Here is a 15,152-nt window from a genome sequence, read left to right on the forward strand (position 1 = left end):
AGGAATGACACTGAAGAAACTTGAAGTAGTGAGAATGGTTGAAGCATAGGCTCTAGGGTGGCGGCGTAATACATGAATCTGGACTACAGATGTGCGAGGGCCAGATTTGGAAAGGCCTTGAATGTCATGATAATACCCTCATTTTCTTGTTTAGTAATTATTTTTTTTAATACCATTTGTTTTATTTGGCAATTGTGACTTTTTAAAATAATTTATTTATATCTTCTTTATTTTGGGCTGCTTTGGGTCTTCATTGCTGTGCAGGCTTTCTCTAGTTGTGGCGAGCGGGGGCTACTCTTTGTTGCCATGTACATGCTTCTCATTGCGGTGGCTTCTCTAGTTGTGGAGCACGGGCTCTAGGTTCACAGGCTACAGTAGTTGTGGCGCGTGGGCTCAGTAGTTGTGGCTCGCGGGCTCTAGAGCGCAGGCTCAGTAGTTGTGGTGCATGGGCTTAGTTGCTCCACGGCATGTGGGATCTTCCCGGACCAGATATCGAACCTGTGTCCCCTGCATCAGCAGGTGGATTCTTAACCACTTCACCAACAGGGAAGTCCCTGCATGCATTCTTTTTTTTTTTTTTTAATTTATTTATTTACTTATTTATTTATTTTTGGCTATATTGGGTCTTTTTTTTTTTAATTTATTTAACTTTATTTTTGGCTGTGTTGGGTCTTCGTTGCTGCGCGTGGGCTTTCTCTAGTTGCAGTGAGCGGGGGCTACTCTTCATTGCAGTGTGCGGGCTTCCCATTGAGGTGGCTTCTCTTGTTGCAGAGCATGGGCTCTAGGCGAGCGGGCTTCTGTAGTTGTGTCTCATGGCCTCTAGAGCACAGACAGTCTCAGTAGTTGTGGCTCACGGGCTTAGTTGATCCACAGCATGTGGGATCTTCCCGGACCAGGGCTTGAACCTGTGTCCCCTTCATTGGCAGATGGATTCTTAACTACTGCGTCACCAGGGAAGCCCCCCGCATGCATTCTTAACCACAACATTATAGTTGCAGTCGGCTAGAGAGAAATTGAGGTGTTAGACTAGAGCAGTCAGATTAGAGAGGAAAGGGAGAGCAGACAGGAAGAGCCTGAGACTGTGGGGATGCGGGGAAGGGAGAAATTGGAAAGCTCCTGGCATGTGTAAAGTACTGATTAAGTTTTAATTTTAAAGCACACAAAATATCAACCCACGTCTAACTTGATTTTCCCCAATTTTACTTTTGAAAAGTCAACATATTTCTAAGCTGTGACTAAACCAACCCAGACCATTTTCTCACACAGTCCACTAGACAGGGTGGTATTAGCACATTGTGTCAGAAAGCCCCAAACTGGGAGTTGGAAGACTGGAGTTACAGCACTAACTCTGCTACTGATTTTGGTGTGACTTTGGGCAGATCCTTTTCCCTTTGGAGTTACACATACACACAACTGGTCCGTGTCATATGTTGGGAGGCTGGCCTCTGCTTCTACCAGGTCTCCTGACTGCAATGGAGGAGCTGACTCAAGGTCAGAGAGGACAGTGTACGTACTCTCAGCTTCCTTCCGGAGCTGGCCGTTTGTGATGCTGAGAGATGCCTGCGGGATAGAAGCCTGCAAAGGAGCCAGGCTCTCAGTTTTAAATTCCTCTCAGCTTTTTCAAGAAGACCAAGAAGTTGCTTCAGAAAGAGCTATTTTTAGCAGCTCTAAATACCCAAAGATGTCCTCTATCCAGGATGCAGGGAAATATTTCACTCCTTTATTGGTTCTGAAAGCAATGTGGGTACTTGAAGTTTTCTTCCAAGCTCTTAGTGACTTCAGGGATCTTACTTAAGAACTGTTTGGCCCCGCAGAAGGCAGAGCCAATAGAGACTTGTTTTCAAAATCTGGAGACCAAAAGATGGGTCATATTAATGGTAATCTGACTTGAAAATGAAGGGAAAGGATAAACAGGATAACTAATATAGGTAAAAATGAAATACCTCCTCACAAAAAAATCTGTTTATCAGTCATTGTCATCTGTTGTCTCACTTGATTCCATAGCAGCATTGTAAAGTACAATTACTCCCATTTTGCATATGATGAACCTGGGGAAGGGGAGGGAAAAGGAATTTGAGTTTTCTGAACACCTGCCATGTTCCAGACACTATGCAAGTCTTGTCACAAATCTTAATTTTTTTTCCGTAATCTTGTGAGTTAGAGCTTCTTGCCTTCAGTTTTGCTCAGAGAGGTTAAATAACGTGTCCAAAGTTGTACAGCTAAAAAGCAGTGGAGCTCAGATTCAAAGCCAAGCTGTCTGCCCACAGTCTGTGCCCCTTGTACAGCACCATGCTCTCCCAGAGGTCTCAGGGAATTAAGTGCCTCTGCATTGGTCCTGGCCCTCTAGGACTTTAAACAGAGCTCTTCAGAGGCCAAAGATGATTGGTTTTGTCCCTGAACCTTTACCTCCTCTAGCACATAAAGCCTCTGTCATGTGTGAAGTCCCTTTGCAATGCTTGGGAGACTTGAAATTTATTCTTAGCATGGACAAGCAAAGAGCAGGAACTTGGACTTACATACTTCCAGGCAGCTTCTGGGTCAGCTGCCTGGAGGATGTCATGGCATCCAAGGACATACCCTTCCTCAATGAATGGGCTTTCCTGGATGGCAAGTCTGTCACCCTCTCCAGGGTAGAGGTACTTTGCACCCTTTGCGTTCACTGTTTCTTGCGTAGCCTGGGGGAAACTGCTTTTTTAAGACAAAGTTTGTTTTTGTAACTGCAATATGTACTACTTTGCACAGATTCTTAGTGGTAATTTCAACTAACATTTCTATCCAACAGAGTTTCAGTTCCTGCATTCAGCTTATGGTAGGAGAGCTATTTTTCCTCATCTGTATTATGGCCTATGAATGTGTTATCTCGTAACAAAAGTAGATCCCCTCTCCTTTCCTCCCCAAATCCCATCCCCTAGGCTTGGGCTCCCCCAGGTGGCTCAGCAGCAGTTCCTGAAGCATGCAGGAACATGTCTGATGGTGCAAAATCATGGGTTGGAGACACACACGAACCGTCCCCTAGGGCAGCAGTGAAGGATCATGGCACTAAAAGGCGTCTCTCCCCTTCCTCACCTCTGGGGTCCCATCTGACCGAGGTCGGAAACCTTTACCCTCACGTGGCTGCTGAATTCAAACAAACAAGTGAACAAAAATTCCTGGGTCTCTATGGCTCCTCTGTTGGCTTTATGGCAGCCCCTGCGGAGGAGTACCTGGATTATGCCTGTAAGAATGCAAAACACCAGTCTGCCCCACGATCAGATTTTCCATCTCCATTGGCAGTCTCACATGTTTGAAGACCTGGTTAACTTTAGATACAATCTATTCCCTTAGCCCAGCGAGCTCTGGCTCATTTGGGGGGCATTTTCCTGGATGGTGAGAGGTGAGGGTCAAGTGTGCTAATAAGCCAGGGACCAGAGCTGGATTCTCTGGGCAGTGTGGACTCCAGGCCCAAGGCACCACGGGAACTTCTGGGCACCTGTGAGGGTCCCAGCAGTGTAACTTGACTAGGTCCTTTTTTGTCATAGACAGGAAGGGACCATAGGAGGGACTTGCTGCTTTCACCACCCTCACCTGGGCTGCTCAGGACAATGTTTTCGTAAAGTCTCTGCACACTTTCTCGACTTTTAACCTTGAATTATTTGGATGTTGAAAATTGAATTTGTGTGTGGCACATCTTTTAGGAGATGAGCTGTGAAAATCTCTTCTTGCTGCTGCTGTGGGCTGCGTGATCTTGGGCAATTTGCTAATGTCTCCAGGCCATAGATAAAGTGTTTTATTCCAGATGATCTCTGAGGTCCCTTTAAATGCTAACAGGTTGCCCTCTTACAATCTTATTCTTTCAATTTTGCTAGTCACAGACCCATTTCTCTTATTGTTTATGAGGAGTCGTGTTTGTTTGCCTCAGGATATATGAATTTGAACAGAAGACTCCATATGAAGTGAGAGAAGCTCTCCTGCCTCCTCACCTCTCCTGTTATAGCATCTGAAATAGAAATACTAAAGTGTATGTATGGAGCTCTTCTCTTCACAAAATGTTCTGTCCCAGACCCTAAGCTGGCCCTTTGAAGATACAAAGTTCAGTAAGACAGGATTCCTGTTTTCAAGGAGCTCAAAGTTTAGTGGAGGAGATGGACAAACTAGCAAGTACAAGGGCTTCTAAGAATCACAGGAACTGGGATAGTGAACCAAGTGGGATACATGAGGGGGCTGTGATCAAGAAGTGGGGAAAAGAAAGGACTTCATAATAGAGGTGAGTCTTCAGCTCCTGGTTTATGGATTAATAAATGTCTACCAGGTGGTATTTGGGGAAGAACATGCCAGGAAGAGTGAGCAGTGTGAGCAAAAATACAGAGGAGTGATGCTTCTTGGCATAGTCTGGGAATGGTGAACAGTTTGTGTGGCTGTCATGTAGGGTTTGAGAGTGAGAACAGTGAGTCTAGAGAGATCATAGGACTAGATCACGAGGGGCCTTGAGTGCCACACAAGGAGTTAGGTAATGGAGAACCATGGAATGTTTTTAAGAAAGAAGTTTTTGTGATTAGGTTTAGGTCTTAGAAATATCACTCTGACTGCAGCTTGGAGATTGGAGTTGGCAGGTTTAAAAACAAACAGAACAGTGAGGAAGCAGTTGCAATAATTCAGGTAAGAGGTGATGAGAGCTTCCATTGGAGCTGTCCACACCTGTGGGGATGGAAGAGTAGACAGACACCAGAATTAGAAACTGTAAGACTGGCTGACACTTGACCTTTGATCCTCACGATCAATACTATGAAGCAATCAAGGAGTGGTTATTATTGCCATTTTATGAGACAACAGACCTGAAGTTTAGAAAGGTATAGTGACTTGCCCAAGGTCCCACAGCTAATAAGTGGCACAGCCCAGGCTAGAACTCAGATTTCCTGACTTACTACATTGTTCAGGATGATGGTCCCTTGCTGCCTCTCCTCCTTGTAAGTGTGCTTAACAGATTGTTCAAGTGTCAGAGGGCGTGAGGGCCCCGTGTCCAGGGATGTGAACAACCCAGCACTTGGACGTGGGCCGCATGCTGTGACTGGGCCGTGGCCCTTCACTGCCATGGGTTCTCTCTCTCTCTTTTTTTAAATTGAGGAATAGTACATATATAGTACTACATAAAGTGCAAAAGTACGTAGTCTCAAACGTACACCTCAATAATATTTGACGTATATACACTTGTATTTATTCAAAATATAAACCGTTTCTAGGAGTTGGTACCTTTCATGGCACCCAAGAACAGGCATACCTGTCAGAGCAGCGTCCTCTATTACCATGCCTCTAAAAGCTTCAGTTGGATTGTCTTCATCCCACAGCTGAGCTCTGAATCACTACCAGCAGCAGAATGGGTTTCTTTAGAATTGTATGTGGACGTATAGCTAACTAATGAGGAAGTCAAGTCGACAGCTGTTATTTGTTGTTTTCAGCCTTCATATTTATCCAGTTATTTAAATTATTATATATTCATATATACAGAAAAATATAGAAAATATTAGTATTTGTTTTCTTTATAATGAAGCCAGAAGAAAATACCCACTTCTTCAGGAACATGTTTAGGTTAGCTCACTTGCTCAGTTGGGAAACACATAATCAAAGGCACGGTCGCACTTCCTTCTTTCCTGGTTAATCTGGAACATTGTTTTACTGTGTGTAATGCTGTCTTGTTCACTCTCTGGTTGGCGTGTGGCTGTGTTGCATCCCCAGCTAGACCATAAATACCTGGTGTGCAGTGACCATGACCCACGTGTGTTCCTGTCCACCGTGGCGCTCCCCTCAGTGCTGAATGCAGTGTAGGCCTCAGTCACTCTTTGGTTAATTTTGATTTACTTACTTTAATTGTCACACAGTCCTTTAGGCTGTCAGACTTTTGGCTTATGATTAAAATTATGGTAAAGATGCACCACTTGGGTTAAAAACTGGACCAGAACAGGTCCTCCAAATTCTCAGCAGCCAAATTTAGGCCTCCTGCTCCCTGGTGGATTCCTGTGGGGTCTTGAGGGCCTGGGCTTGCTCTATCGGACTTCTCAGAGCTACATGTTTCACTTTTTAGGGAGTTGTTTTAGGTGGCCAGGGCTTTCCAGCCACGTGGAGTGGTAGATTCTAAATCTGGAGCTATCTTAATAAGATTTTTCAACACTAATTGGGTCCTTTATTAATTCCCACCACTCCACCCATCCCTGCCCCCTAGGAAAAGAAACCCATGATAATTGTTTAAATTGACTGCCCTCCTCCTGTGTTGTCTGCAGAGTCATGTTGTAATGTCCAGCAAAGGCCCTGGACTCTGCATTGGAATTCTGCTGGATCTCCATTTTCTTCTACCAGAATTCTCCTTTTAGTGTCTCACTTCCCTGCCCATGATTTCCTTCTCATTTCTCAGCATCCGCTGTATATATTGCGGGCCATTGATGCAAGCGCAGAGTCAGCCCAGAACAGCTATACTTCTATCCTTGGTTCAGCAAAAACAGTAGAGTCTTTGACCTCCTCCTCTGACCCCAGTACTTCCATGACTGAAGGAACCAGAGGCATTTCCTGTTACCTGGACAGGCAGAGGAGTTTATGGAGATCTCTCTGGAGGTGGATTATCCTTGTCCTGATGGAATGAGAGGGTATAGGCAAACTTGCTTCTCATACCGCCCTGTCTTACCTAGCCCCTTGTTAAAATGTTTCACGTATATCCAACTGTTGCCAATACTAATATACTTTAAAACACCCCATATCCATGTCTCCCAAGACCTCATCTGAGTGGAAAAGATACTGTTAAAATCATTCTTCAGCCACAAGTAGAAATTTGGGTCAAGAATATTTCTCCTCGGGAATTCCCTGGTGGTCCTGTGGTTAGGACTCCCCACTTTCACTGCCAAGGGCCCGTGTTCAATCCCTGGTCGGGGAACTTGGATCCCAAAAGCCGCACGGTGTGGCCAAAAAAAAAAAAAAAAATTTTTTTTTCCCTCTATTGTTTGAAAATATATCAAGGGAGATACCTAAAATGTTAGGCAATCCCTCCCCCCACCCCCTTTGAAACCCTATTTCCTCTTTCCTTCCCTACAGGACACATGAAGGTAAGTTTTTTGAGTCACTCCCCACTTCTATTCCATAGGAAACATCATCCTTCAAATTTCTCAAGCTGAGCTTTGAGTCAGCCTGGGAAGTCTCTGCAGATTTCTTTCAAACTGAGCCTCATCTCTATTTCACACCTACCCCAAGTTTGACATTTGCTTTCTAAGTGGCCCAAAAGATCATCTCTAATTCATGAGGCGATATCTCAGGTGGAGCACCAGTAGCACCTCAGCAGGAGACATAAAAGGTGCAAGAGGTTTGTCTGGCCCTGGCTAGGTCTACAGGAGAAGAGGTTTGCAGGTAGTGTCCCGCTGGACAGCCTTGCCTTGTAAGCCACCAAAGCTCAGTCCCTTTAGAGGAAATGGCAGTCCAGCAAGGTTCATGTCATGTGGTTATTAGTATTTTGGGGTCGCTCTTTGAAAACAATTTGTTAAATACACCTCCAGATGAGATTTCAGGCATAAAAAGGGGTACTCAGTTGATCTGGCCCAGTACATAGTCAAAGGCTCTGAGTTGCTACACGTTAACGAGCGGGTGGCTAAGGAGTATCCCAGAGTCTTAGGCTAGAATGTCAGGCAGTAGAAGGCAGTATTCATAAGCATTTTCATGGGTTTGGTACTGGGTAGAAAATCCTGACTCCCCTACTTAGTATAAGCTTAGGTCTTCTCAGTTTCAAATCGTTTAGAAGGTCACTTCAGCACTCCTCCCAACCACTCACCCATCTCAGAAAGCTGAACCATCCTGTGTGTCTGAACAGGGCCCCTTGGGTTATATGTTTCCGTCCAGCTCAAGATCCTTGCTTTTGTGTCTGTGATTGGTGGTGCCCACTTCTTATTTCTGCCTAATGCCATTCTTGTGTCTTCCCTTAAGCAACTCTGCTGATGAAACAGGCCTGGCCACAGAACTCGTCTTCCTGTGGCACTGAAGGCACCTTCCACCTCCCAGTGGACACCGGGACCGAGAACCGAACTTACCAAGCATCCTCTGCGGCTTTCAGTAAATACAGCCTGTCTCCTCCTTTCCTTGTTCCCCTTGGTTGGGACTGATTTGCCTCTTAGGAAGAAAGGAAAGGGAACTTTTAAAACTGACATTTATAGGACACTGTTTTAAGAGGTTCTCTCTCCTACCCACCAAAAAATTGGCCCTCCTCATATAGAAACGGTCATCCTCTTTGATCACACACCCTGCTTTGAGGAGACACAAAGCAGTGAGGGAGAGAAAAGGAAGTACTCACCTGGCCAATGAGTTTGATGAGGGAAGGACTGTTACTGCATTTCAAGGGAAGGACAGAGGGCACTTTAAAGTCTTGTGGACTTTTGGACAGAGGGGGTTCCTCCAACTAGCACAGGGTTTTTCAACCTCAGCACTGTGGACATGGGGAGCAGATAATTCTTGGTTGGGGGGGTGCTGTCCTGTGCATATCCCTGGGGGCAAAATTGCCCCCTGCTTGAGAAACACTGCCCTCATGGAGGCTACACTGTGAGAGCAAGGTATGTGCAGGAAGTCCTCGTGAAGGTCGGAAACCATCTGGCCTGTCAGATTGGTCACTTCACTCGAGGCTCAGTAGAGTGACTGATGGTTTCACCTTCACATCTGATTTTTAACACAAAATGGCTCCACTGGGTAAAATGAGGACGAGTGTTTAGAAATGACTGAGTGGCATTTTGACTCTGTATGAGGAAAAGCTTCATGCCTTGTTGCAGTTGTCCAAAAGAGGAGTGGCTGGCTTTGGATGTGGTGAGTGCCAGTCTCTTAAGTTGTGCCAGCAAGGGCTGCACAGGCCCTCGGAGGGATGTTGCAGACTAGGCCCGATGGTTTGGGGTTCAGTGAAGTGTTAATCTATTAAGTAAGTAAATTAGAAGAATACATTGTATTTAAAATTTTTCTTCAAAATGTTATTTTCTCCTTAGCTATCATTGCCCCTTCAGGTCAACATCAACTTACGTTTATACAACATAACTTTCACCTTTTGCAGAATATGTTTTCATGATCACCCTCTCATTTAATCTACACTGTAGTCCTATTTAGGTGGATTTTTATTCCAGTTTGAACGCTGAGGCTCAGAAAGGTAATATGCCCAATGCCATCCAACTGGTAAGCAGCACGACTAGAAAAGTGTATCACCCAAGTTAAGTTTCTATTACTGACTTTTTTCCTTGAGATTAATTTTACTCTTATTTAAGAGAGGGATGATAGCAGTAGGGAATTTTTCCAGGTACCTATGATATTATATATGTAAATGGGCATATACATGCATATTCGGTCTTATATCTGCACATATGGAGGTAGATGCATATAGACACACCTGCTGTAGTGTAGCAGAAAGAAGCCTGGAGTGGAAGACCAAAAGAGTTGGATTCTAGACTTGGTTCTGTGTAACCTTGGTTAATTCATGTCTGTGCTTTGGACCTTGCTTTTTCCAAATGTAACATGAGTGGGTTGGACTAGGTCATCTTTAAGGTTCTCTCTAGCTATTAGGCTCCTGATTCTATCACCTTGGTGCTGTATACCCAATATCTTCCACTCTTTCAGGGGCCTCCTCTCTAGCTGCCCAGGCCAGTAGTTGGCCAACTAGCCTTTGTTCACACATCTCCAGGTATGGAGTATTCATTCCCTCCAGAAGCAACCCTTTCCACAATGAGAAAGTCTGAGTATTCGAAGGCCTTGCCTTCCACTATGTTGACATCTTCCTAAAGTTCCACTGAAAAGTCCAGTAGCTATATCCCACTGTCCTCTCACAGGCTATCACAGTCCCTAGAAAGGGCCAAGATGTGCTCTCTTTCTTATAATCCGTAAATAGAGGTGGGATTGACTGGTCCTCCCATGTCCCACCAGAGTTCTTCCCAGCACACAGATTTTGTGGCTTCTAATACCACAGAAAACTCAGGGCACTTTGACAAATTCAATGTAATTTCACTAACACTTGCTAAGCCTGTTTGTAGTTAGGTCTCCCTTCTACTTATTCAGCACTCTCTTGTTCAGCTGCCAACAAGGAGACTGGGGGGTCAAGGCAAGAATCATACATAGAGCTTTGTCCAGACATATAAATCTGATAGTCAATAAACTGATCCGTCTAAAAGGCATCCTTGATATGAGGATCAATGTGTTTGAAGGTGGTAGGGGCTCTACAACTGAAAAAGATTTATGACAGTGCAGAAGGATTGAAGAGAGGGCTGAAAAAGTTTTATCTTGCTAATGTACACACTCTCTTTATTACCCTATTTGATGGAGTCTAAAATTATGGTTAGCAACCTGAGAGAAAGAATAGGGTACCATAAACAAAGCCTCTTTCATAAGTCAGGGCTGGGACTGCTAGTGATCAAATTCCTTTTTCCTTTCACAATATTGCCTTTAATGAAATGAAGACACAAAGGCCAATATACCAAATGTCCAAGATTGGACTACAGAGACGTATAATTTCAGAAATGAGCTCTGCCCAGGGCATGGTAAGCCCTGAACTCTGGGCCCAGCCCCGCACTGATTTGCTGTGCAGTTTTGGGAAAGTTGCTGCTCCCCTGGGCTCTAGGTTCTTCATCTGAATTGGAGAGGATTGAATTCAAGTCTCTAATGTCCTTAAGGTATAGCATTCCAAAGTCCTAATTCTGTAACCTTCAGACGGAGGTAGAACTCTTTTCAGGAGACCCAGGCCCTGAGTGAGTGAGTTGAATCTAAGTTCATTTGAGCAAAATCAGTGAGTTTCTGTTTTGACTTGGTTTTGTTTCGTTTTTGTTTGCATCAAATCCAACAGCTTTTTTTTTTTTTTAACTTAGGTGCATAAAGTAATAAACCCTGAATTTTGTGATACCCAAGGTAGCCCAGGCTACAGCCCCAGGGGAATTTCCAGTGATCCTCAGGGGTATGGACAGGACCATCAGTCAGTTGTGGAATGTCCTCTGCAATGATTTTCTAATAGAAGTCCCACTGAAATACTCAGAACGTAGAATATCAGCACTAGAAAGGTCCTCTGATATTATCTAGTCCAGTGAAGGTATTCCTTGAGAGAAGAATTGACCTGAATCACTGACAGAGCCCAGGACTGGGACCACTGTAGTCAGAGGAGGGAACATTGAGTCCTGGGTCCTCGTGAGCCTTCGCTCATTTGCTCGCGTCTCATCTGTGAAACGTTTGCATTGGTCTTGATGATCTCTAAGGTCTTTTCTAGCTCTGCAGTTCTGCTTCTCCCTTCTCAACCTGTCTGGACAAATAGGCAAGGCCTTCTTCTCCAGCATCATCTTTTTGGCCACCCAGTGTGTTTTGGCTACTGATTTGTATTTTGAGTTTGTGTGTGTCTCATTTCATAACATGAAGAAAGGATACATTTGTAGACAAGGTTATTCTTGGATGTGGAAACCAAATTCTACTGCAGTCTCTTGGAACCTTTTGATTTTCCTCAGAGGGATAATCTTAACACTTTGTTAGATGGTTGTCCTTGTGACAGAGAGGGTTAGTGCAGGCTTCCTCAGAGGATAAAACTTCAGCACACATTCTCTGGCAGCATAAAGGAAAGTCACCAGCACTGTTGGCCTGTTATCTTTAAAGAATCTTAAAATCTTGGCATTTTAAACCATCAAATTTTAGAATCTTAGAATCCTGGAGTCTGTGTTCCAAGCTGGATCACACCATAAAAGTCATACTAGTTTAACCTCCTATGTACTGTCATCTTTCAGACCAGTCTCTGCTTGTATACCCCCTAGAACAGGAAGCTTACTATCTCTCTATACAGTGAAAGAGAAAAGAATAATAGCTAACCTTTATGAACTGCTTTTAATGTGTCAGGCATTCTTTTAAGGGCTTTGCACTTATTAGTTAATGTATTCATCACAGTAACCCTACGAAGTAAGTGCTATTATTATCCCCATTTTATAGATGAGGAGACAGATGTATTCTACAGCTGTTAAGTAGGAGGGCTGGGGTTTGGACCCAGGCAGTCAGTCTGGCTCCAGACTACTTATAATCACAGCCCCGTGCTGTGTAGCTTTCAGAGACAGGCATCTTAGGATTCAGGGGTGTCCTGCCCTCCTGCATGGAAGAGAGGTGCTCTCCACTCTGGCAGGACTCCCCATAACCTGTTTTATTCCTTTAAATCAGAAGTTAGCAGGCTTTTCCTGTAAAGGCCAGATAATAAATATCTTAGGCTTTTGGGGCCTTATGATGTCTGCCATAACTACCATTCTACCAGTAAAGCAGCCATAGTCAGTATGTAAATGAATGGGCATGGCTGTGTTACAGTAAAATTTGATTTACCAAAACAAGCTACAGTCACACACAAAATTGTAGTTTGCATGTTTTAAATGTGAATAGGATGAATAAAAGATCCTGTGGTAAAACAAATTTGGAAATAGTCTCCTGCATATCCCTATCTTGGAGATTCACAGTTCATCCTATCATTTTAAAACTTCTCAGTGTCATGGAATAAAACCTATTTTCTCTCTTATTTTATATTTCTCCTCCTCCTCCCCCTCTTCCCCCTTCCCTCCCACCTTCTCCTTGTCCTTTTTTTTTTGGCGGGGGGGCGGGGTGGCAAAAGAACACTTAGGATCCCTTGTATACTCTTGGGACACACCCATCTTGAGAATCCCCTTTGTTTTACAGACAAGCAAACTGTGTCTCCAAGGTGAAGTACACCTCAAATAGCTCCTTCTAGATGTCTGCAAACCTAGACTCCCTGTCTTCCCCACAGTATCTGTTTCTCCTCCTGTGACCACATTTCATGATTAGCTGCACAATCTAGAAACTTGGAGGAACCTGCTCTAGACTTTTTCCTCAACTGACTCGTACCTCCACTTCCAGTTAGTTTCTAATCAGTGCTACCTTCTCATTAATGTATTTTTCCAGCCCCATTGCTACTTATTTCCCAAGCATATTTGACCACAAAATCAGTTTCTCCAGTTTCTCATGGAACAAACTATGGGTCTGCAGGTGGAAAGATAAATGACATGATTCCAGAGGAGAGGGCAGGACAGCTTTTCAGTGGTGCCTTGGGTGGTGACTAAATAACTGCTCTCATACCCTTCTGAGTAGCTCATCAGGGGCAGGGGGTCACCATGCCAAAGCTGTGGTGTGACTTGAGAGAGATTTGTGACTGTGTGGCAGCTTGCTTTAACTTGGGGTTAGGGTAGAAGAGACCCAGGGTCTTCAGAAAAATGGGATTTTAGTTCAGGAAGAGATCTTCATTTTTAGCCTTCTAATTTTACAAAATAGGAAACTAAGGCCCAGAGACTTGCCAATAGTCACAGCAGATTGGAGGAAATCCTGGCCTGAAGCCTGGACCTCTTCTCTTCCAGTAAAGCACCCTTTTCACTCTGGCCCCAGTCCCTTCTTGTAAAAACAGCCCCATGTTACTGAAAGGGTCCTTGGTGAGCATCTTGTAGGAGAAAGACCTGAGGCCAGGAGAGGTTCAGTGATGTGTCAGCCAGACCAAGCCAGGACGGGGACAGGGAAGAAGCCCCAGCGGCACCCCATTGGACATCCAAAGCCAGGATCCCTTGGCACTGTCCCTTCAACTCAGAAAGAAGGTGGTGTTCCTAAAAAGACTTGCTCTTTCTGAACCCCAGGATCCCCTAGTACAGAGTAAGAGAGTGGGGGCTACTTGATGATCACTTGGGTTCCAAAGAATCATTCCATTTTGTGATTCTCTAAGAACACAGTCTTGTTCCTGAGTGATTCATGTTTCAGGTTTTTCCCGCAAACTTAGGATCTGACTCTCTTTTCCAGAAAATTCAAAGGCAGCACAATTTGTTTGAATGGCTGATTGTGAGCTTCCTGGGGCCTGACTTCTCAGCCCCTACCCAGCTTCAGTCCACCCTGCTGACCCCACATGGCCTGGGTTCCAGGTCGATGTGAACCTTTTTGATCCTTGACTTCAGTCTTTCAGACAGTGGTGGCCCTCCCCCAAACCCCAGGAGGGGAGGAAAGGCCAGCTGTGTAGAGCAAAGTTTTTCAGCATCCCAGAAGATGAGGGTCTCTGAATGGGGTTTTGAGTGGGGTTTCCACCTTAAAACTTGGCAGGGAAGAAGGGGAACATGGTGGAGGGCAGTCCAAAAAGGGAGAGAGATAAAAGGAGAAAGAGAATACAGGAGAAAGCAAGACAGAAGCGGCAGGAGAGGATGCCCTGAGGTGCTGAGTACGGAGACAGAAAAGCAAGAGGAGAGAGTGCAGTATAGAGCGAGCAGGTTGAGGGTCTCCCGTCCATGCACACCTGCCTGTCTCATGGCACATGGCTCAGAGTCCCAGACTGTTTGAGCTGCAAGGGTCCCTTAAGAGATTATCTGGTCCCAGCCTCTTATTTTATAGATCAGAGCCCTGAGACAGAGAAATAAAAGATGCCACACATGCAGCCACTGAGGGAGCTGCCTCTGGGGCCCGGGCTCTCTGGGTGGAGCCCTGTTCTCTGTCTGTTCTCATCTGTGTTTCCAGCCTGGATTCAGCCCATGTTTGTCTGGGGAGTCGTTGACTGGGACCTGCTGCCTTCCAGCGATGCTGTTCTGCCAACTAATTGAAAGTCTCTCTTATTGCCTTGGTACAGGATATACTGCGGGGACACCATACAAGGTCCCACCGACCCAGAGTAATACTGCTCCGCCCCCCTACTCCCCATCACCCAACCCCTATCAGACGGCCATGTATCCCATCAGAAGTGCCTACCCCCAGCAGAATCTGTATGCCCAGGTAGGTACATGTAGAAGCCCGGGACCACTTCTTCTGCAGGTAAAGGAGCCACCAGCCTGGGTAGGGTGGAGGGGGGTGAAGAAGAGAGTTCGTGGCTCTGATGAACTGTCGCTGTTGTGTCATTAAAACAATAACCTTGCAGTCTACACACTCCCCCAGTCTACCTCAGTCCACAGTCTGAGGCTCTTGTTATTATTTAGCAAAAACATTTGAGAAGCTCTGGATTAAGATGATCCAGGACGCCCTGTCTACTCTGCCCAAAGGTCAGCAGACCTGTGGGGCTGTGACAGCACAAAGCAGTCATGTGATCCAGGCAGTGGGATGTCACCTCAGACCATTGTCTCCATCCTCAACCTTTTTTGCCTCCAGGGAAATAGATAGTAAGAGACATTTGGGGAAGTGCTCTGCATTTATGACATTTT

The 15,152-nt window shown here is 45.0% G+C and overlaps 1 protein-coding gene and 1 long non-coding RNA gene across 6 annotated transcripts in view; one reads left to right on the top strand and one right to left on the bottom strand.

Moving 5' to 3' along the window:
• The window catches only part of FAM168A (family with sequence similarity 168 member A), a 205,016-nt gene that overhangs the window by 181,095 nt on the left and 8,769 nt on the right, over positions 1–15,152 (top strand). For 4 of the 5 annotated variants that reach the window (XM_032639331.1, XM_032639332.1, XM_032639335.1 and 1 more), the window contains exons 4-5: positions 7,933–8,058; positions 14,588–14,730. In XM_032639331.1, coding sequence (XP_032495222.1) covers positions 7,933–8,058; positions 14,588–14,730 — 269 coding nt within the window. The remainder of the gene's footprint in view (positions 1–7,932; positions 8,059–14,587; positions 14,731–15,152) is intronic. The other variant, XM_032639336.1, reaches the window with a different exon arrangement.
• Positions 842–14,591, bottom strand: LOC116757539. The gene is made up of 3 exons (XR_004350994.1): positions 8,037–14,591; positions 1,944–2,048; positions 842–1,002 (listed from the first exon to the last, which is right to left on the bottom strand). It is a non-coding gene; the product is annotated as an uncharacterized LOC116757539 (long non-coding RNA).

Source organism: Phocoena sinus, chromosome 8, assembly GCF_008692025.1.
Source record: "Phocoena sinus isolate mPhoSin1 chromosome 8, mPhoSin1.pri, whole genome shotgun sequence".
In the NCBI taxonomy this organism is placed as follows: domain Eukaryota; kingdom Metazoa; phylum Chordata; class Mammalia; order Artiodactyla; family Phocoenidae; genus Phocoena; species Phocoena sinus.